This window comes from Colius striatus, chromosome 13 (assembly GCF_028858725.1).
Source record: "Colius striatus isolate bColStr4 chromosome 13, bColStr4.1.hap1, whole genome shotgun sequence".
NCBI classification, from domain to species: Eukaryota; Metazoa; Chordata; class Aves; order Coliiformes; family Coliidae; genus Colius; species Colius striatus.
In genome coordinates, this window is record NC_084771.1 from 884,118 (window position 1) to 905,685 (window position 21,568).

The following is a 21,568-nucleotide window of genomic DNA, read 5'->3' on the forward strand; positions in this document are numbered from 1 at the left end:
CTTCCCACTGCTTGGGGCTAGCTCCCCACTGCCCAGAGCTGGCTTCCCAGTGATGAAGGCTGGCTCCCCACTGCTCCTTGCTTCTTGGGGATGGCTCCCCACTGCTTGGGGCTGGCTCCCCACTGCCCAGAGCTGCTCCCCAGTGATGAAGGCTGGCTCCCCACTGCTCCTTGCTTCTCGGGGCTAGCTCCCCACTGCCCAGAGCTGGCTTCCCAGTGATGAAGGCTGGCTCCCCACTGCTCCTTGCTTCTCGGGGCTGGCTCCCCACTGCTTGGGGCTGGCTCCCCACTGCCCAGAGCTGCTCCCCAGTGATGAAGGCTGGCTCCCCACTGCTCCCCGCTTCTCGGGGCTGGCTCCCCGCTGCTCGGGCTGCGGATCAGCACCTGTTCCCCACGCGGGAGCAGTACGGTGGGCCCCACCGCCAGCCCCATCCCTCGCCCTCCCCGCCAGCGAGGCCGAGCCTCAGCCGGAGGTGACCTCTCCCCGCGTCCTCCAAGCGACCTGGCGGGACCGCCGGCTCGGGAGCGGGGGCGAGGGGCCCGCGGCAGAGGCCGAGCCTCCCCCTCTCCTGCTGCTGCCGCCGCCGGCTCAGGCGCGGGGCCGGGGGGGGGGGCGGCAGGGGGCAGCGCGGGGCGAGGGTCCGGTCCCGCCCCGTCCCGTCCCCCCGGTACCTGTTGCTGAGCGCATCCTGCCCCGGCGCTGGCTGCGCGGCGCCTTCCGCTGCGCGTTGCCCATCCTCCGCCGCCGCTCGCCCGGCCCCGCCGGTCACCGCGCCGCCGCCCCCGGGCCGCTCCCCGCCGGCTCCATGCCTCCCCCGCCGCCGGGCCCGCCGCGCCGCGCGGGGAGGAGCCGCCGGCCCGGGCCCCGCCGGGCCCCGCCGGGCCGCATCGCATCGCGCCGCACCGGGCGGCCCCCGCCGCGCCGCATCGGCCCGGCCGCCCCCTCGGAGCCCGCCCGCCGCGCCGGGGCCGCCGAGCCCGCGCCCAATGGCGGCTGCTGCGGGGGACGGCCGGGGGCAGCTGGAGCCGGGCGGCAGAGGGGGCGGCTGGGGGCGGCGCGGGGCTGGGCAGAGCGGGGCGGGGGGGATGGTGTGGGACTGGGCACCCCCGCGGGGTGATGGGCATGGGGGGTCCTGAGGCTCGGCACCCCCCCGAGGCGATAGGGATGGGGGGGGGATACCGGGGCTGGAGTAGGGGGCGTCGGGGACCGCAATTGGACACACCGTCAGGTGAGGGGCCGGGGATGGAGGGTGGTCATGGGGTTGAGCAGCCCTCACGGAGTGATGGGGCTGGGGAACACCCATACCGGGCAGCCCTGGGGATTGTTTGGGCTGGGGGGTGGGGTGCCTCAGCCTGACCCTGTAGATGGGAGGCTGGGCAGGGGATGAGGGCAGGGTGCACAGCAACTTCAAGAGCAGCTTGAGCCGTGCACCAGTGGGAGACAGAAGGGTGTCAGTGAGCTCTAGGGGCTGGCACCCCATGGGGAAAACCTCTGTGAGAGTCACGGGACATGGTGAGAGCCAGGCCTGTGGGTGATGGGGTCTCTAGCAGGAGAAACGGGGAGGTTTCTGGCCACCAGCACCTCCAGGGGTCCTGTCCCTAGCACCAAGCATCCCAGGCAGTGCCATATCAGCACAAGGCTGAGCTTGGGGACCTGTCCTGAGAAGGTGGTATGTCTGGATCAGCTATGGCCCTTGGGCTCCTTCTTTCCCCAGCCCAAACCACACCATATCACTCTGATGGGTAAAAAAAACCACTCCCAGATCAGGGTAAACTTGTTCAGTGTGCCCCAGCCTCCATCAAGCAAGCAGCCCTGTGCACCCAGAAGCCAGAGGCACTTGGTGACAGCTTGGCCCAGCCACCCCGTCCCAGGCCGGAGCACCCCTCACACGTTGGAGCTCGGCATCTGCGTAGCGACAGAAAGGACCAGAAAGCGCTGGGAGGTTGTTATGGAAACAGCCACAAATTGGATCAGTACTTGGCGCAAGGAGCAGTTTGTGTGACTGATGTGGGAGCAGGTGGGTGTGACAGCCACAGCGGTGCGGGGGCCCGTGCTGGCACCCCCGGCCCTGTGCTCTGCCCCCGCGCTCTGCCCCCACGCTGTGCCCCCACGCTGTGCACCCACACTGTGCCCCTGTGCTGTTCTCTGCTCTGTGCTCCCGTGCTGTGCCCCTGCACTCTGCCCCTGTGCTGGGGCAGTGCCTCACCCCACGGCTATGAGCTGCAGCAGGGCTGTGGGCAGCACAGGAGGCCTCCCACCTCTCCCTGGCCCCCACGTGCTCACCAGGAAGATGAAGAGTGGAGGCGAGCCTGGGGTGCTTTGCAGAGATGCACTGAATTTTCTGCCATTCCCCCGGTCAAGCCAAGGCACACGGTGCCAGAGCCAGGCTGCGTTGGCACCTCTGCAAGCGGCCCCCACTCAGGTTGTGGGGTCCGTGGTTTGGCAGCCTGGCCATCTTCACGTCCCGTCCCGAGGAGCTGAGGACGCTGCTCATCGCTCTGAGCTGCCCCTGCAGTGAAGCCCCAGGCGCCGCGTGGCCCCTCGAGCTCCCCGTGCCCCGCGCGTTCCCGCTGCTCCGTGCAGCCCCAGCGAGCTCGCAGCCTCCCGGACGCCCCGTCCCGCCGCAGTGCTGGGGCTGGGAGGGCGGCGGGGCTCAGCCCGGGATGTCCCTCCCTCCCTCCCGCCCGCTGAGGGAGTGGGGCGGGGGAAGAGCCTGGAGCGGCGGTTCTACCCAGCCCCGAGCGCGGGGAGCGGCTCAGTTCCCCGTTCCCGAAGTAGCCCCTCTCCTGGCAGGGAAAGCAGCTTCTCTGAAGACGCCATAAACCCTCGCCAAGCGGACGGGCCGATCGTTTTCTGGCCAAGAGACCATGTTAAAAAGTAATAACCAGCAAACCAGATGAGCTCATTGGAGAACAACGGCGTGGGGCCGGGCCCAGGCGCGGGAGCGGGGCTGCGCGGCCCCGCACGGGCACAGCGGACAGCGGGCAGCGCTGCCCCGCGCTCCCGGGGACGCCACGTCCCGCTGAGCGGGTGCCGGGGGAGGCTCGGCCACTGTCAGGGTCCCGGAGGGGCTGGAAGGCGGGTCCCGGGCGGCTGAGCCCCGCAGCCCCGCCGCCGGTGACCTCCAGCCTTCCCGCAGCGCGGCGGGCCCGGCAGGGAACCTGCCCGCAGCCGCTCGAAAAGCTGGGCTGAAGCTGCCGTGCCACCTCGTGTCCCCTCCGGGTTCTGCATTCCTGGGATTCCTCCAGCGCAGCAACACATTTCCGTGCTCTGGGAGCTGCGCTGGGGGCGAACCCGTCCCGGGTGCCGGCGGTGCCCTCCCCGCTTGCCGTGTGTCCACGGCTGGAGGCACCGGCAGCCTGGCGGGGGTCCGGCACTGAGCCATGCCGCGGTGGGCACACGGGGGCACCGAGTGCTGCAGGGGGCTGCGCCCCCACGCACCTAAACCCCAGAGCTTGGCGTGGGCTCTTCTCCAGGCTCGGGACCGCTGCTCTGGTCCCCCCAGCTGCCCGGGGGAGGGAAAACATTGTGCTCAGCAACAGGGTCTTCTAATGGCCACTGTGCCACCAGCACAGGACAAGCAACAAGGCCTCTGCTGCCCACACAGAGGTTGAGCCCAGGGAACATGGAAACCCTGGTCCTGATCACCCCCAAAACGTGCCACTGCACCCCCAAAGCACCCAGAGCTTCCTTTGGCTTGGGAAAACTGAATGTACCCCAAAACAACTGTGCCAGAGAACCAACACAGACCCGGAGTGCCACCACATGCCATGATGCCATCACTGATTTGTGCCAGTCAGGGGCCCACCATGGCAGACAAGGGGTGCAGAGCGTGGCACTGGCATCTCCCCCTGCACGGCCACTGGATCCCTTGGCACCCCAGCAGTGGGAGGTGGGCAGCAGTGCCAGGGCACACTGGGCACCTTCCCTGGATGGGGTCCCTGGGGACGCCCCCTGCCGAGGCCCCAACGGGTGATGAAGAGGAGGAGGGACACATGCAGCCCTGGTGCTGGGCATGGGCGCTGCCCAGGGAGCAGAGGGCACTATATCCCTCAGTGTGTCCTAGCCAGCCCTGGCCATGCAGGCAAGCCCTGGGGCTGCCTCTGCCAGCACCCAGCTTTGGGGACAGTCACCATGCCAAGCCCTGGGGCTGCCTCTGCCAGCACCCAGCTTTGGGGGCAGTCGCCCATGCCATGCTGCCCACCACGCTCCCTGCCCTCGCCCTGCTGTGCTGCCGTCCGCCCTCCCCGGTGCCGGGCAGAGTCCAGAGAGCAGGGAGGAGGATAAAACTTCTACGTACCCAGTTCTGCCTCCTCCTCTTCCTCTCCTTGCAGGGACTGAGGCCACGGGGGGGACAGAGGCTGCCCCACGCCCCATCAGCTCCTCTGACCCCCCACGGCCACTCGCGGGGTGCGCTGGCGGCTGCCCCGGGGGGAGGGCGCGGGGGGAGCGGCCCCGGCGCCAGCTCTGCCGCTCGCTCGCTCGCTCCCCCTAACTCGTTCCAGGTTTGCTGGGAGAAAGGCTAGATGGAAACGCTTCTCCCACCCCAGCCCAGGCCCTTCTTAAAGATATAGCGACACGTCCCTGCTGCGGCTGCTGGAGCCACGGAGACCGAGCGGGGCCGGAGCGTCCTGCCAGCCTGCCCTGCCCAGAGGGCATCCCACCCGCAGCTCCTGGGAGCCACAGCGGGGGCTGCCATCTGTGGGACCCCCACAGAGGAGATGGCACCCCTCTGCCCACGCTGCTGCGCTGTGCCAACCTGCCTGGCCGCCGTGGGCAGTGCCAGCCTCCCCTGTCCCGTAACTCAGAGGGACCAGACAGGCGGGTGAAAGGCTCAAGCAGCCCTCGTTGCCTGTCTGTGGGCAGGGGCCCCACAGTGCCCACATGCCTGCAGGAAGAGCTCCGGGGAGCTTGGGGAAAGGCTTTAGGAGCCAATTATCAGAGCAGGGCCAGGCAGCTCACCTCGGCACAAGGCAGGTGGGCAGCAGCCTGGTGTGACCCACCAACCTGCCTGGTGCTCCTGGATCTGCCCAGGGCCTTCCCTTAGCCACAGCCTGGAGAACTCGGGGAGCAAGATGCTGCATGGGGCAAGGAAGGCACCCTGCCACCCTGCTCTTACCTCTCACTGCACCTGTCCTGCGGGTGAGCAGGAGCTCGGGGCCAACAGGCAGCTTTCACCAGCACAAATCCCCTCCCAGCTTTCCGCCTGACTTCTTCCAGCTGAGCCCCCTGCCCCAGGAGCCCTCCAGCTTTCCACACAAGCATGAGACGAGCCATTCCCAGGCACATAGCACAGGCATCCCCAGCCTGGCCCTGCCCAACCGGGAAAAGAGGGTTTACAAAGCCATGGGGCTTCAGGGCAGCGTGGGCTGCAGCAGGGGAGGTGGTGATGCTGGCAGAGATGCTCTGGCAGGTCTCATCACAAGGCACTCACTGTCAACTCAGGTGTGCATCAGCCTCGTTTCACACTCCTGCTGCCCATCCTGATTGTTGCAGCAGAAGATCCCTGTTAGCCTGTTTTCTGCTACTTCAGGAAATGATCTGGCAGCTTCTGCCTGTCTGCCAGCTCCAGCAAACAGCTCCTGGGTGTACGGCACGTTTGCAGAGGCTGTGCATACCCAGGATGTGGTGCACGAGCAGATTGCTGTGTCCAAGCTGCTGCCTGGCTGCCTGTGAGACAGGGGAGGGTGAGGATGGTGGGTGGCATGCTGAGGGCTGAGCTGCCAGTGTGGTGTGCTGGCATGGGACATGCACCGACCTGTGCCCACCAGCCCCCGCGCCTGGGTCACGGCTGCGCTACGAGACGGATCTGCCACGTCTAGGCCTGGCAGTGCAGGCAGGTCTGCAGGGTTTTGAGGAGGAAGCACAGCTCCTTCCTACCACTGTACACACTTCCCTACAACCAGACATTGTCTCCAGCCCTGGGCCTGAGGGGTAGAGCCTGATGAGCAACTGATGAACACACACTACCAAGCCTCTTCCATTATCTGCTTTGGAGGTGCTCAGCACCCTCCTTCTGCCCCTGCCACATGGGCACCCACTGGTCCTTACAGCCTCCATCCTCATCTGGCTGCTGCCTGACCCTGTCCTGCCCACAGCTGGAGGGTTTCTCTCCCAGTGCAGGTTGCAATGGGATGAACTGGAGCATCTCAGCCTCCCAGCAACCCTTTGCCAAAGCCATCAGCTGCAGGGCTTACTGGGGAGCAACCTGAAAAGGCCCAAAGCTGTCCCCAAGGCCAGCAGCACCTCATGGCCTTTGGGGAGGCAGCTACCCATCCATCCATCCATCCATCCATCCATCCATCCATCCATCCATCCATCCATCCATCCCTCCCCCTGGCCATGGTCTGGCTCCTGGTATGGGCAGGAAAGGAGCCAGTCTCATACAGGCAGTTCCTTGCAGGTGGCCCTGGCAGCCCTTGCTCTGCCTGACAGCCAGGACCACCCAGGAGGCTGCCGGCCGCAGCCATGGGGAGGGCAAACAGCCAGAAGAGCCCCGGGGGATGGTGATGGGGGAGCCCTGCCTGGCAGGGAGATGCCAGTGTGGTGCTGCAAGCAGGGCGGGAGCCTGGGCACCCCCTGCTCCTCTGATGGGCTGGGGCTGGCACCCACGGGTGCCATGAGCTGCAAGGGATGGCACAGGGTGCCGAATCAGGGGTCCTGAAGACGTGTGGGCTTCGTCTCAGGCCTGACCCCTCTGTTCCACCAGGCACGGAGCAAGCGCATCAGGACAGCCTGTGGTGTCTGTCCAGGAACCGCCGGCCCCTCTCAGTGCCTGGGCATATGTGGGGCTGGTGACTTTGCCAGCCCCTGCTGTGAGCTACCAGGACCCCTTTCCTTTGGTGTTTCAGAGCCCATGAGAGTCATGGAGCAGCTGAGGCTCCTCCAAAAGCCGCTGGTACGGAGCGTGGCAGCACAGCCCCAGACACCCACTGCCTGCACAGGAGCCCCTTTTCCCTGCCACAGGCACCGCTCTGCATGCTCAGACACGCAAGGACACGTCAGCGCGGGTGTGAGGACGGCGTGTGCCCTGTGCCAGGGCTGCAGGCTGCCCTTTGCCTCCATCCTCCTGCCTGGCCTCAGGGAGACAGAGGCAGGACACAGGCTCACTTCGGGGCTGTGCCACTCCGTATGGATGCAGCTGGTTGCTGGGAAGGGAATTGCCACTAAGGCCCCTGCCTGGCTAATGGGGGATGAGCTCATTCCCCCGGCTGCCTCCATCTGCCATCACTCCATTAACTCGAGAGACTAACGACCCTCTGCTGACCTCAGTCCTTCCCGCCATCAGCCTGGCCCCAGCGCCCGGCAGCTCCGCTAAGGCTCCTGGATCCAGGCCCGGCTGCCAGGCACCTCATCGTGCCGGGCTGGCACCGGCAGAAGGGGCCGGTTCTCGCGGCGTGCCGGTGGGTACTCACCCAGAGCGGCCGCCTGCTCCCCCGACAGCGGCATCTCGGTCCCCACGGCGGGCGGCCGCCCTCGCTGCCAGGCACCAGCGCAGGAGGAGAGCGTCAGAGCTCGCTGGTACGGGCGAGGAGAAGAAGAGCCGATTCTCCCTGCCAGCACACTCGGCCCGTTCAGCGCCGCGCCAGCTCTCCCTCAATCCAGGCTTTGTGCTGCCAGCCTCAGCCCCGGTGTGTGTGCAGCGGCCGACGTGCTGCCCGGCGCTGTGCCAGCAGCCGCGGGGGTGCTGGGGATGGCCCGCGGGCACCGCGCTGGGTACCACGGACCCAGGGAGCACAGACTGTGTTGGGAGCTGAATGTGAGTCCTCAAGGGTCCTACACAGCCAGGAAAGGTCTGTGGTGGGTCCCTGGGACCTCCTCATGCCCATCAGGAATGAAGCAGTGAGTGTCCAGCATGCACAGGGTTGGCATATGGGAGTCTTTGGTGGCATTTGTGCCAGCTGAGCAATGCAAGGTGTAGCCACAGTCCCCCATGGGTGGCAGCCAGGCCACAGGGGGGTGCATAGGCCATCCTGCTGCCTGGAGGCACGAGCTGCAGCCCTGGCACCCACAGCAGTACACAAGGAGGCTGCAGCATCTGGGAGGTGAGGACAGTGAAGGTTGGGTGAGAGACATTGATACATGAGGGGCTGGTGAGGTCTTTGGAGACAGAATGTGTTGCTGGCAGCTCACGTCAGCCTCCCCACAGTTCTGATCCTCCTGGGAGTCAGGATGCTCCTTCAGGCACTTATCCAGGCAGTGAAATGAGCTCCAGCTGCTCCTCACTGCCCAGACAACCCACACGTGCACTGTGGGGAGCAGGGAGCAAGTCCCACCTGCACACTCACACCTCTTCCTTCTCTGAGCATCAGGGAGATCTCTGCAGCTGGAGAACATCTTGACAAAGTGAGTTCCAACTCCTGCTTCCACACAGAGGTGAACACATCCTTCAAACTGCTTTCACATGACACAAGCTTCTTTGGAGACACATAGTTGAAGCCAATCCATGTTCCTGTGCACCAGAACTGCTGCTGTATCTGCAGCCAACGTGACGCCGTAAGAGCTTCCTAAGAGCAACCACCACTGCAGAAATACTGGTGGTACTAAAGGTGTCTGTCTCTCTTCCAAGCTCACATCACTGGCCCAGGCAGGAGGAAAGATGAACACCAGGGATGTGTGAGGGGGTGAGGGGTAGTGGTGACCACTTTCCCTCATGCCCCCGGGCACTTCTCTCTGGGTAAGGGGGGTCCCAAGGACCTCCAGCCCACGATGTCTAAAGCCCAGCTCCTGAGGAAGGACTGCCAGCCAGATCAGCTCTCACATGTCTCCTTTCAAAACACTACCCAAGGATGAAAATGCTTCCTGTTGGAAGCAGGATTTGGGACCATCTAAGCAGGAATCTCAGCTCCAGCCAAACCCCAGCGGGGAGGGAGAGAGCTCATGGCAACAGGCTGGAGATGCCTCCTGCAACCCCAGCTCCCAGGACGTCCCGTGTGTGTTGTCCTGGGCAGTGCAGAGACCTCACAGGCAGGGTGTGTGTGGGGAGCTGCAGCCATGGAGCGGGGAGAAGCCCAGCTGGACAGCAACCCAAGTGGCACAGGGAAGCTGCTGGATGGCAGTGATGGTGTCTCCTCCTGCCCTCTGCCCTGCCTGCGGTACTCAGCCTGTGCTGCCCACTGCCCTTCAGCACTCAGTTCACGCTGCCCACTGCCCTGCCTGCATCACACCAACCCATGCTGTCCACTGCCCTGCCTGCATCACACTAACCCATGCCCTGCCTGCAGCACTCATTCTGTGTTGCCCACTGCCCTGCCTGCATCACACCAACCCATGCTGTCCACTGCCCTGCCTGCATCACACCAACCCATGCCCTACCTGCAGCACTCAGCCCGTGCTGCCCACCGCCCTGTCTACAGCACTTAGCCCATGCTGCCCACTGCCCTTCCTGCAGCAGAGGAGCAGCTCTGACCCCTGCTGGGGCAGGCTCTTGGCCAGAGGCCGTACATTACTCATTTCTCTGCCTTTTCTCTGAGTTGCTTCTGCAGACGGTTCCTGTTAGAGCGAGGGTGTGGCTCCCCGCTCCCCTCCTCTGGCAGCTTCCCACCATCCATCCCAGCCTTGGGCAGCTGCCCGCAGCTTTTGGGGCCTGTGCTCTCCCCTCTGACGCTGAAATCACCGCTGGCTTCGAAACAAGAAGGCGGAGAAAATGTCTTGGAGGTCTGGGAGGCTTTTGGGAGCTGCTGTGCCTCGGAACGGAGGCTGTGGCAGGTTGTGGCATTGCTGTGGGGGTGAGCAGCCTTCACCCCGTGCTTGCCACTGCCTGTCTTGATGGCCAAGGAGACTCAGAACTACCCCTGACAACTGCCCCTTCCCCACGGGTCTGGGTTGCTGAGGAAGGAAGCACCACTGTCCCCATGCCTGAACCCACATCTCACTCCAAACCAACCCTTCTCATCCCCTGTGGCTCTGTGACTTGAAGGGCACTGACCCCTTAGAGAGGAGCTGGTGAGGGCAGCTGAGGGGCCAAAGAAAGCTGCTCAGACCCCAAAATGCAGCCGTGGGCCTCCATCAGGCTCACACGGGTGCATTTCTGTGCCTGTGGTCACAGCTGTAGAGGGGGCTGCAGCCCCTGTCCCTGGCAGCAGCTCTGCCTGGGCTGAGGGACAGTATGGCCACTCCAGCCTGGCAGGACACTCCAGCAAGTCAACAAAGGCACTTTTTTTCCTTATTTTCTTTCCTTTTTTAAAAGTGGCAACAAGATCAAGGGAAAAATGTGCCAGTCCTTACCCACCTGGTGGGCAGCAGCCCCCGGAGCCGGCTGGCAGCTCTGCTTGTCTCGAGGGCTTGTTTCAAGAGGAAGGCTGGGAGGTCAGAGGATGGGGAACTCTGCATATTTCGGCAAGAGCTGTAAACAGTTGCTGCTGCCAGCACAGCCCGGGGTTTCTTCTAGAGAACCAACCCCACAGCTCTTCAGGGACAGCGTTTTAAATTGCTCTCGGCGCTATGCCCCCATCCTCTTCCCTGGCTCGTGTCACCCAGCTGGTGCCCATGGAGGCAACTGGTCGAGGATGGGCAGGAGAGCCGGCAAGCCGGCTGTCCTGGGCTGCAAGGCAGCCTCCAACCGCAGTGCCAAGTGCTGTCAGGGAAGCCGGGTTCAGCGGCTTTATCACAGTTTAAGGCGGGGCGGGGGGGGGATTTCTGCCATTGGATCTTCTTCAAGAAGTGGCAAAGAAGAGAAAAAAATAACCCAGCCCTCGAGAGGGGTATTGTTAAGCATTTGCTCCTCACTCAAGGGAATCCATACAAGGGTGCAAAGCGCTGGCGCAGCCTCAAGCTGTCTCTGCTCTCCCCGCAGCGCCACGGTGCCGGGGGCTTGCAAGGAGCTCCCGTCCTCCAGAGACACGAACCGTTCCCCCGCGACAGACTGAGGCTGGAGCGCTTAGAAAAACAAACAGCAATCGGAATTATGCTCTTCTTCCCCTCAGTCAAGGGCTCAGTACAGCCGGAGGCTCCAGCATCCCGACGGAACGACAGCGGTGGACGGATGAGGAGCAGGCGGGGACTGGGTGGGCTGTGCCCCCCTTGGGGTGCGGGGAGGAATGCAAACCACCCCCTGCCTCCCCCGAGTCTCTGCGCCACAGAAGCAGGGGTGAAGTGGAGGTGTGTTGGGTTCCACTCTCTTGGCACGCCCCAGCTATTCCCACAAAAAAATACCGAAGCATTTTTGTCAGCACGCACCCCTCACCGCAGCTAGCCAGCCAGCTCAGAGCCGGCCCCGCACATTTGCATATATGCATATTTATGCCCCCCTAACGAGGAGCTGCCTCTCGGGAGGACCCGTCTGGCCGCGCCACGCCGCTCCCAGCTACCGCCGGGCGCTGACACGCTGCTCAAAGCACAGCCTGGGGGCCACAAAGCCGCCGTGCCCGCAGCAGCCGCTGCCGCCCAGCCTCCCCTCGCCGCGCCGACCCCGGCCCCGCCGTCCCGCCGCCTCTGCAGCCGCGCACCAGGCTCCCGCGCCCGCCAAGAGCGTCCCAGCGTGCGGGGCAGACGCGGGCAGCGAGGGACCATCTGCTCACCCGCGGCCACCTCCTCCTCACAGCACCTACAGGGACAACGCGGCCGGGTTTGGCGCTGCACTGGTGCCACTTTGGGCGCCTGCGGTACCTCCACGCCCTCTCATTTCTGCACCGGCTGACACGGCACAACAGGAGCCTCTTCTTACCCCAATAAGTGATTTAGTCCAGCAGCGTCTGCGAGAGCAGTGCCCTTCCCAGGGCAGCGCGCTGCGAAGCTCTGGCAGGCATTTCCCACGGCTCCACGCAGACCGAGCAGCAGAGCAGCACTCGCGAGGGGCTTTGCAGAAATCACAAGAGGCACCCGTTTCGCCAGGGGCCTGAGAAACACGCCACGCTCCTGGGGGAAACGTGCTCCAGCTGCACTGCCCCTTCCCGCCCCGCAGAGCCTCGTAAAACAAACTTTTATAAACAATTCCAAACGAGCTTATTTTAAGCTCCTCTGAAGCAGGCTGCCCGCTTCTGACCTTGCACGGAAGCCTGTGCCAAACCCAAGCGCTTGAAATGGGAAATGAAAGCAGTCCAGGCGAAACCCGGCCCCACTCGCTGCCAGGATGAGCAGACGGGACACCCGGGGCTGCCACTTGTCGTTCCCCCTGTCTACACAAAACCCGGTGTGAAAGCTGCTCCGCACCGACCTACAGTTGCGTTCCGGCTGAAAGCACAGCGAGGGGACGGCCACCTCGGGGACAGGGCTGAAGCATCCCAGTGCTGCGGCGGCGAGGACCAGCTCCCGTGTTCTGCTCCCCCAGGATCAGCCGCCGGTAACTGGGGCCGCAGCGTGAAGCATGAGCTTGGCCGGCGGCCTGGAAAATGCCCGCTGTGTGCGGGGCAGGGCGAAGGGCTGCTGCTGGGCTGTCCCCACCTCACCCCGATGCCATAAGCCGCCGCGCTGCCCCAGATACTGCGAGGGAAAGGGCTCCGCGGCCGCCCGGGTCCGCCACGCCTCGAGGGGCCGCGGGGCACACGCGGGGAACCGCTTTGGGAGACCAGCGGTGGGGACGCCCCCGATCTTCGAGAGGGGAGACGGGACACCCCTGTGAGCGGGGCGCGGCGCCGGGTGGCACACGCGGGGCTGCGGGACCCGGAGACCCCGGGGCAGGGCCGGGGCAGTTTTGGTCGCCTTACCTGGGGCGGCGCTGGCCCCGCGCAGCGGTTGCCCCCGCAGCAGCGCCTGCAGGCGGGCGGCTCGACGGTGCAGCCGCCCGGTGCGGTGGCCCAGCTCCAGGAGGTGGCCCTCGATGTCTCCCAGGAGGGCGAGCGAGTGGCCGCAGAGGTCGGCGAGCTGCCGGAGCAGGGTGAGGGCGGCCAGGCTGCAGGCGTCCCGCAGCTCGGCCAGCGGCACCGCAGCCCGCCCGCGCCGCGTCACCACGCTCCGCTTGTAGAACGGCATGGCCCGGCTCGGCCCGGCCCCCCCCACCCCCAGCTCGGTTCCCCCCGGGTCAGCCCCGCGGCTGCGAGGGTTCTGGGCCGTCCGCAGCGCCGGGGCTCGGGGCCGGCCGGTGGGAGGAGGAGGAGGAGGAGGAAGAGGAGGGAGGGGCGGCCCTGCTCGGGGATGCTCGGGCCGGCAGCGGGGCCCGGGAGCTCGTCCCGGCACCCTGGAGGGACCGGACCGGACCCAGCGTGGAGCGCTGCGGGGCCGCTCCGGGCTGTTTGCCGACGGGGCCTCCCCTCGGGACTGGCACTGCTCGGGATGGGGGCACGGCCATCCCCGGTGCCAGCCCTTCGGGACCGGCTGGTGTGGGTACAGGCTTTCCCCAACTTCGGGCTCCTCTGCTCCAGGATGGCTGGGGGGGATCGGGGTTGCTGGTCCTGGCAGAGACAGGTGGGCAGCACATTGATCTGGCGTTTTTTTAAAGCATTTCCCCTCCATGGCCGTTGTTGGCCTCCAGCAGCTCGTTCCTCTGCCCATCTCCCTCTCCCCAGCACACACAAAAGCAAAAATCTGTACTGTCCCAGTGGCATGAATTCCCAACCTCCTGACCCCTGAGATGCACTGGGATGCCACTGAAATGCACTGGGATGCCGCTGAGATGCACTGGGATGCTGCTGAGATGCACTGGGATGCTGCTGAGATGCACTGGGATGCCACTTAGATGCGTTGGGATGCTGCTGAGATGCCACTGGGATGCTGCTGAGATGCACTGGGATGCTGCTGAGATGCACTGGGATGCCACTTAGATGCGTTGGGATGCTGCTGAGATGCCACTGGGATGCTGCTGAGATGCACTGGGATGCTGCTGAGATGCCACTGGGATGCTGCTGAGATGCCACTGGGATGCCACTGAGATGCACTGGGATGCCACTGGGATGCACTGGGATGCTGCTGAGATGCCACTGGGATGCTACTGAGATGCACTGGGATGCTGCTGAGATGCACTGGGATGCCACTTAGATGCATTGGGATGCTGCTGAGATGCCACTGGGATGCTGCTGAGATGCACTGGGATGCTGCTGAGATGCACTGGGATGCCACTTAGATGCATTGGGATGCTGCTGAGATGCCACTGGGATGCTACTGAGATGCACTGGGATGCTCCTGAGATGTACTGGCTGCTGGTTGGGTGCAGTGGGGCTCTGGCTTTCTAGGCAGCCTGCTTTGGGCACAGCTCAGAGCAGAGCCCCTGAGCAGAGGTATGGGGCTGTCTTCTCACCCAGGCAGGGTAGGCAGCTGGAGTGACATTTCAGTGCAGCCTTCAAAGTCCCTTCCTTCATGTTCCTGGACTTTGAAGGTCCATTTTATGGCCATAGTGGGTCTGCACCTTACCCTGGGGCCATGCTGATGAGTGACCAGGCGCTGTGTGCCCCTGGCTGTGTCCAGGTCAAAGGATGAGCCTGGAGAGGGTCAGGGAGCCAAGCACAGAGTGATGGGTTGTGCTTTCCCATCCTTCAGCCAGGCTGCTTGTGGAGAGGCCCCAGCTGAGCACAGGAACACTGGGTGAGCGCAGTGGTGAGGGCAGCAAAGGGAAACAGCAAGGGCAGGATCCCTGCCAGCACTTGAAGAGCCTTTTGCCCTTCCCTAAGCAGACTAAATTTAACATGTTCTTATTTGATCAGTTCTTTAGGCCAATATTTTTTCCTCTTCAGTAGGAAAAATATGCACTGGCAGCATTTTCTTGTGGCTGTAGGGATGCCCCCTGGAGAGGCTGTGGATGCCATTTCTCCCTGCATGGGGATCCTTGCTGGACTCCTGAGCTGTTCGTGCTCAGCTTGGGCTCGTGTAAATGTTTGTGCATCCAAACTTCCCATCCCCAGCCCACTCACCCTTCCCAGCACTGATCTCTCCTACAGCCAAACAAGAAGGAACACACACACACAATGTGCCTATTTTTGTGGCTTCCCGGCAGAGATCTGCTTGTTTCAAGATTTCCTCACAGAGTAAATGTGGAGAGCCAGGTTTCACCTGTCCTTGCACAGGGCAGCAGTGCACACCCTGGGTCCTGTGGAGCCTGAATCACACCTAAACACGAATTCATCCAATGTTCTTACAATTTCGAGGCTGCTTCCTCTTGCTCTGCCCCGTGACGCAGGTTTCTTGTGACATTTGCTGTGTTCAGTGGTTCCTTCATCCATTTCTTGGGTCTTGAGGCTGCATTCATGAGCAAGAGGTTTTTAAGCTGAGGAAGTGCCAAGGGCCTTTTCCTTACTTGCTGTGTGCCTTTGGCCTCATTTTCAAGCCTTTTGCTGCAACTGGAGAAATCTGAACACCTTGCTGTTGAGTACAAGCAGATCCCCAGGTAATCAGCTGAGTCTGGGAGCCAGGGGATTCACAAAACCATCACACAGTGCAGGAGCCTCAATAAATCCCCAAATCAGGCTGCTTAGCAACTTTAACTGTCTTCTTTTCCTAAAGGGAATGTGTTTTCCTTAAGTCTTCTGTCAAATGTTGAGCGTGAGAAAACTAAACTGGCCTTTTAAATGTGAAGTGAGCTGCGTAATGAACTCACCACGTTATCATGATGAGGGTTACAGTAAGGACGGGGCTGGAAACGTGCAGCCTCAGCCCTGCAGCAGCTCAAGACAAGTCCCAGGGGAGAAATCCCAGGGGAGAAGGCTTGTGCCCACACTGGAGTATTTCCTCTCAGGTGCAGGGTCTCAGTTCCATGCCAGAGCCCTGGGTGTGGACAGAGCTGGAGCCAGATCCCGCTCCAAGGACGCAGCTCCCTGTGACGGCTGTGCCAAAGCCCAGAGCACAGAGTAATGGGCTCGGGATCCTGTGGGAAACAGCTCGGTTGGCCACTGGCCAGGCAGGAACTTTGCCAGTTCTGCAAACATTGATTGCAACCAGATGCTGCAGGGGATGGGACTCTCCCTGCTCCGGCTCCACCCCGCAGCGCTGACCCCAGGGGCAGGGCATGCAGCATGCCCTGGAGCTAATCCCATGGGTGGGCTTTGTTTGGGTGACAGGGCTTTGGGTGAGCCACGCTTGCTGGTGAGGGTGCAGAGGATGGGGATGTTGGGTCAGGTGAGCAGAGGGGGACCTGATCTTTTTCCTCTTCCCCTGCTTGTCCCAGGGCCTCCCACTGCAGCATGCACCAGGCAGCAGCCTTTAAGCTACGAAATACTTGCCAAAACACACCGGCTCGGACAGCTTCTGGCTTGGCCTCCACTTTGCTTGAACTGAGAGGAGCAGTGGGGAGGGAGCAGGAGGCCTGAGGAGGAGCACAGAGCCCCAGGCACCCATCTGTCCTCACCCCATGGCTGACATCACATGGAGCTGGAGGAGTGGGGGACACACTTGGCAGTACAAATGGGGTTTCCTCTGCCATTGCACTCACTGGGGACTCCAAGCTGCTATGAGACCACTTAGCCTTGGGTTTGCTGCAATCTCTGCGAGGCAGCCAGACCCAGGGGTGCCTTTGCCTTGGAATCCCCCCAGGAGCCTACGGGGCTGACTGCCAAGTACACAGGGCAACAGCAAATGCCTTTGCCTTGTGTCTTCTCAACATCTGGTGATCTGAGTAAGGATCCTTCTTTTCATCATCTCTTTACAAAAGCACCCACCCCAGATGTGCTTGTGGCCACCTTGTAAAGCCTGAGCAGTAACCCTGGCTGGGGCTGGTTCAGCACCCAACAGGCAAACTTGCACATTTTGCAGAGCTGCTTCTCACTACACCGAGATCTCGGTCCCAAGAGCAATGCTTTCCTGGAGCCCATGGCCACAGAGGTAAATGAGGCTGATGTTCCCTGTGGGGAACATCTGACTGGAGCAAGATGTGCTGGATGCAGGCTGTGGGCCAGAGCTGCTCTGTCCTGCTGCTCCTGGGACCCCTCACCCCAGGTCACTGCTCTTGCTACCTGGACGCCCCGGTCCCTCCCGTACCTGGCATGCAGGAGCAGTGTGTGTGGGGCTCTCACTGGCCTCCCCATGCCTGCTGAAGGGTGTCTGCCAAGACTTGGCCGTAGATGCTGCCAAGAAACCCTTGATGCTGGTGAGAAAACCATTAAGTGGGTGCCCGAGCTGTTGCCACCTCCAGCTCACGCTGCACGGCTGTGCCCTTGGAGCATGCAGGGCTGCAGCTCCCAAACCATCTCTTATGGTTGTTCTAGAAAGTCCCTTTCCTGCTCCAAAATCCTGCAGTTTCTGCAGCCTTCCTGCTCACCCTGCACCTCCTCCCAGGACTCTCCAATCAGCCCATGCAATGTCACGGAGTAGTTCCCTGCGTGGGCACACAGGCTGCAGGGCTGTGAGCCAGATGATGGTGTCCTGCAGGCAGGACACTGAGGGCAGGACAGGGACCAGTGCCTGTGCTCACACTGTTCTCCCATGCAATCGCCTTTATTTACTGGCAAGGGCTCCACAATTTCATCTGAGTAGCGTGAACTATCTCCACCAAGGCATGTGAGCCACAGCTACGGCCTCCTCCCTGTCCCTGTCCTCCCACTAAAAGTTAATTACCTAAAAAGTACTCCAAGAGTGTCTCCTACAGCCAGGTTTTCTCACTGATGCAATTTGCTACCAAAACTGGATACAGCAGTCCCTGTTCTGAGCTCACACATGGCCCTAATTGTTGGAGCAGCTCTTTTTAAAAGAGGATGGCAGGGGCTGCCCCATGCTCTGCAGCTGGGCTTTGCACACTCTGAAACTCGTGTGCTGCAGCATTTGTTCACTGAAGTGGATATTCACTAGAAACTCATGGCCCAGTTCCCTGGCTCAGGTTTCTCTGAGGTGGTTTTTCTGGATTCAATTGGCTTCCTTCCGTGTCATCTGCAAACTGGGCTCTGCTTTCCAGCTCTTTCTCCTGTCTGGATTGCTGTGGAAAGCACATACAGGCTCAGGGAGTGGATCCATGCTGGTGTCATTCATGAAAAGCTGATTATTAAGTTCCCTTCCTCTTCTGAGTCATTCTTTTTCCCATAAGGGCTTTCTTCCACTGCCTCTCACCCGCATTCAGTGCTGCACCTTGCTCAGACCTCTGGCTGGCCCAAACAAGCCATAACTCCTGTTGGAAACAGGAGCAGTGTCGAGGATGTTTTGGAGAGACCGATACACTTTCCTTCATGGAATCACAATGTCATCCCATCTGTACTCCATTAGTCTATTTTTAATCACAGTTTCAAAATGTTTTCCAGGAACAAAGGCAAAGCTCACTGGCCTGTAATTCCCCCCAGCCCCCAGTGACATTTCGTGTCCAGGTCCAGGATTTGCTGCCAGGCAGAGCAGGGGCTGCATTAAAGGGCTGCATGTTGTTGAGAGCAGAACAACAGTTAAAGTTTCTCTCTTTTTTTAATCACATTATTCCACCTTATTGAGTCACTGTTGAGCACCCAACTGTTTTTTTTCTGAGCTAGAGGCTGGTAATATCCCCCACTACCTTCAGCTCCTGACAGCCCGTGTGCTGAGCCCCATGGCTCCCCACGTGAGCCTTGTGTCCTTCCTGCTGGGTGGGTTATGATGGGGTATGGGCTGTGATGTGGGTTTCCCAGGTAGTTCTAGTGCAGATGCTCCTCCTTTCTCCAGATCCCCACCATCCCTGTGCCCAGCACGTGCTGGATCTCGCTTTGCCATGAGCTGCCTGAGCTGCCCCAGGAGCCTCCTCTGCCCAGGACACTGAGCGAGCAGGGTGCAGGGGGTCCACTGGGGGTTTCCTCTCAAGCAGGAGACATCTGTGCTGCACTCACTGGTACAAAGGGACAGCAGAGCACCAGACTGTACCCCTGCTGCAATGCTTTAAACTCTTTTTCCATGCTGGGGCCACTCTTTTAATGGAATCATGGAATGGTAGGGGTTGGAAGGTACCTCTAAAGATCATCCAGTTCAAACTCCTGCCAAAGTAGCTCCCACCTAGATCAGGTCACACAGGAATGTGTTCAGGTGGATTTTGGGGACCTCTAGAGCAGGAGCCTCCACACCCTCCCTGGGCAGCCTGGGCCAGGGCTCCCTCACTGAAACACTGAAATAGTTTTTCAATTTGTTTAAATGGATCTTTTTGTGTTCTTTTGGGGCAGAGGAAGCAATTTCACCCATTCTCAGGGCTTTTAACACTATAGGGTTGTTTTGTACCCATTGCACAGACTGCTGTTCCATATCCAGCTTGTGCTGTTCCCAACAGACCTGGGACAGATGTGTGGCTCCAAGGGGGGGATGCAAGAAGCTCCTCTCACCTATTTCAACAAGGAGACATCAGGTTGCCCTAAAGAATGAGACTCACCCTGTGCAACATTCAGCTGTGTCCCACCATTCAGGTGATCTCTCTCAGTATCAAAATGTAATAATTGCAAAGCTCAACTGTATTTCAGCATGTTGCTGTTTAATCTTTGGGGACACAGAACTCATTATTTGATGTTCTGGCAATGATGAGTAAGTGCTTAAATAAAACCAGTGCAAAACAATAATTATCTGACAAAACCCACAGGCAAAATTCAATCTATGGGGCAAAGGAACACGATTCTCCTCAGAGGTACACAGCAGGTACTTGTGTCTTTATGGAAATGGCTCTTGCACACTGCAGAAACACCTGTCATTTTTGAATGAGTCCTTGTACATAGGTCACCTGGGCAGAGCCTTTGTGGATGGATCTCTCTGCCTCTCACAGTTCCTTTTGCTTTGGCGAAGCAGGCGGCTGCAGGCATGGCACTCTGCACAGCAACGTGTGTGTTCTCCCTTTCATCTTTCAGGTAATTTACTCTCACAAATGAAATGAGAGCCTTTTTTTCCCCTCTGTGCCAATAGATTAAAAGCCAGGCCACTGTTTGTCACGAGGCTGCATTCCCTGCAGAGGGACCCCTCACACCTCTCAGAGGCAGCTGCTGACCCATCCTGCTTGCTGGGAGCACAGATGTCACAAGGATGTGTTCTCGCTGCAGCAGTGCTACAGTCCTTTCACATCTAGGAACTGCAGTCCCTCACATCTAGGAACTGCAGTCCCTCACATCTGGGAGCTGCAATCCCTCACATCTAGGGGTTGTAGTCCATGTCTGGGAGCTGCAGTCCCTCACATCTGGGAGCTGCAGTCCCTCACATCTAGGGGTTGTAGTCCATGTCTGGGAGCTGCAGTCCCTCACATCTGGGAGCTGCAGTCCCTCACATCTAGGAGCTGCAGTCCCTCACATCTGAGGGTTGTAGTCCATGTCTGGGAGCTGCAGTCCCTCACATTTAGGACCCCAACATGCTGATGCCTTTAAGCAGCAGCAGATGGAATCGGTGGCACACGTGTTAAAATCCACCACTTGTAGCCAGGGTTTGGCAGGTCTCCTGGCAGCCCAGCCTGCCTCATCCTCCTCCATCAGCAGGCAGCTGCAAGGGGGCTGTCACTCAGGGTGATCAATCACTGCCACTGCCTGTTACAATGATACATGGCTTCCCAACTTGCTCTCCTCGTTCTGCCAGCCACAGCCATGCTCCCCACACACTGAATGTGTGATGAACATTGTCATTGCTGCCTCTGTCTCTCACTAAGTGATAGCAGGTTAAATAAATGGTGGTTAGAACCTCTCCCTGTAATGATGCCCCTCTATGTGCTATCTCTGCTGCCTGCTCTGGTGCCCAGCCTGTCCCCTGCAGTCCTCTGCCTGTGAGGAGGCCAGCACCTGGAGCTGGGGAACTGCACACAGTTTGCACTCTGGTGGCCCTATTCCTCAAACTGGTGCCCCACTGGGAGTGCAGTGGCCCAGGGCCTGAGTCTCCCTCAGTCTTCTGCTCAGCCTTGCCTGAAACAGCTCTGCAGTCTTCAAATCCACCACAGAGGCAGAAGCTTGTCTTTCTGGTGTGTCCCAGACTCCTTTACTACCCATCTGGCCTCAGAACCTTCCTTTACCTCCCTCCCAAGCAGCACAGCCCAGCAGCGCAGCAGAGAAGCCGTTCTGCTGTTACCACAAGTGTTGATAAAGTCACATATGGCTGCTTGTGTGTCAACTGTTGCAGCCGTGAGCTCAGGGCCTGAGGCCACGAGAGCGTGTGTAAGCTGTCATGTCTGCTGAAGCAGCAACAGTAGAACCAGGCAGAAATCACCCCATGGCTGGCATGACATTGGTGAGGCTCCCTGTGGCAAACGCCCATGCCAGGCAAAGGTAGCCTGGCAGCTGCTGGCACAGGGAGGGTTAAAGCAGCCGTACTGAGAGCATTAGGATTTCAGCTGCAGCAGCTGTGGTTTCCTCAGCTATGCCATTGCAAGCTGTGAGGTGGGGATGTGTGCAGAGGAAATGTGTGGCAGCACTTGGGGTCCACCAATAATTTATATGTTGCAGTGGCTGAAAGTTGCTGCAGGATGTGGGAAGATGGAGATGTAAGTGAACTCTGTCATCAGCTGAGCTGGGAGATCAGAATCAGCCTGAATGCGACAGGGCTTGCCAGGGAATGGGGGCAAAGAGGTTTCTGAAACACAGGCTGACACAGAGAGGGCAGAGAAAACCTTTAAATACAAAGCTTAAAGGAAACAGTGGCCAAAGGAGACACATGGGGAGCACCAAACCTGGAGCCTTCCCTCTTGAGGGACCACCAGTGCTGGTTGTACTGATGCATCCACCTGGGAGGGGTGCATGAGGGGAAAACTTAGGCACATTGGGTGCCAAACCTCTTCTCAAAAGAGACACAGCATCAGAGGTCAGGGCTG

General features: G+C 60.7%; 1 protein-coding gene across 3 annotated transcripts in view; it reads right to left on the reverse strand.

The window, feature by feature from the left end:
- NHSL2 (NHS like 2) overlaps nucleotides 1-11,742 on the reverse strand; it is a 31,547-nt gene extending 19,805 nt beyond the window's left edge. Inside the window, exon 1 of one of the 3 annotated variants that reach the window (XM_062006730.1) lies at nucleotides 11,666-11,742. Coding sequence is in view for 1 of the 3 variants with exons in the window: in XM_062006727.1 (XP_061862711.1) it covers nucleotides 672-735 (64 nt within the window). In the remaining 2 variants the exon portion in view is untranslated. Of the gene's footprint in view, nucleotides 1-671; nucleotides 748-4,300; nucleotides 4,475-11,665 lie in introns of those variants that run through there. The other 2 variants (XM_062006729.1, XM_062006727.1) reach the window with 2 other exon arrangements.
- Between the last annotated feature and the right edge of the window lie 9,826 nt (nucleotides 11,743-21,568).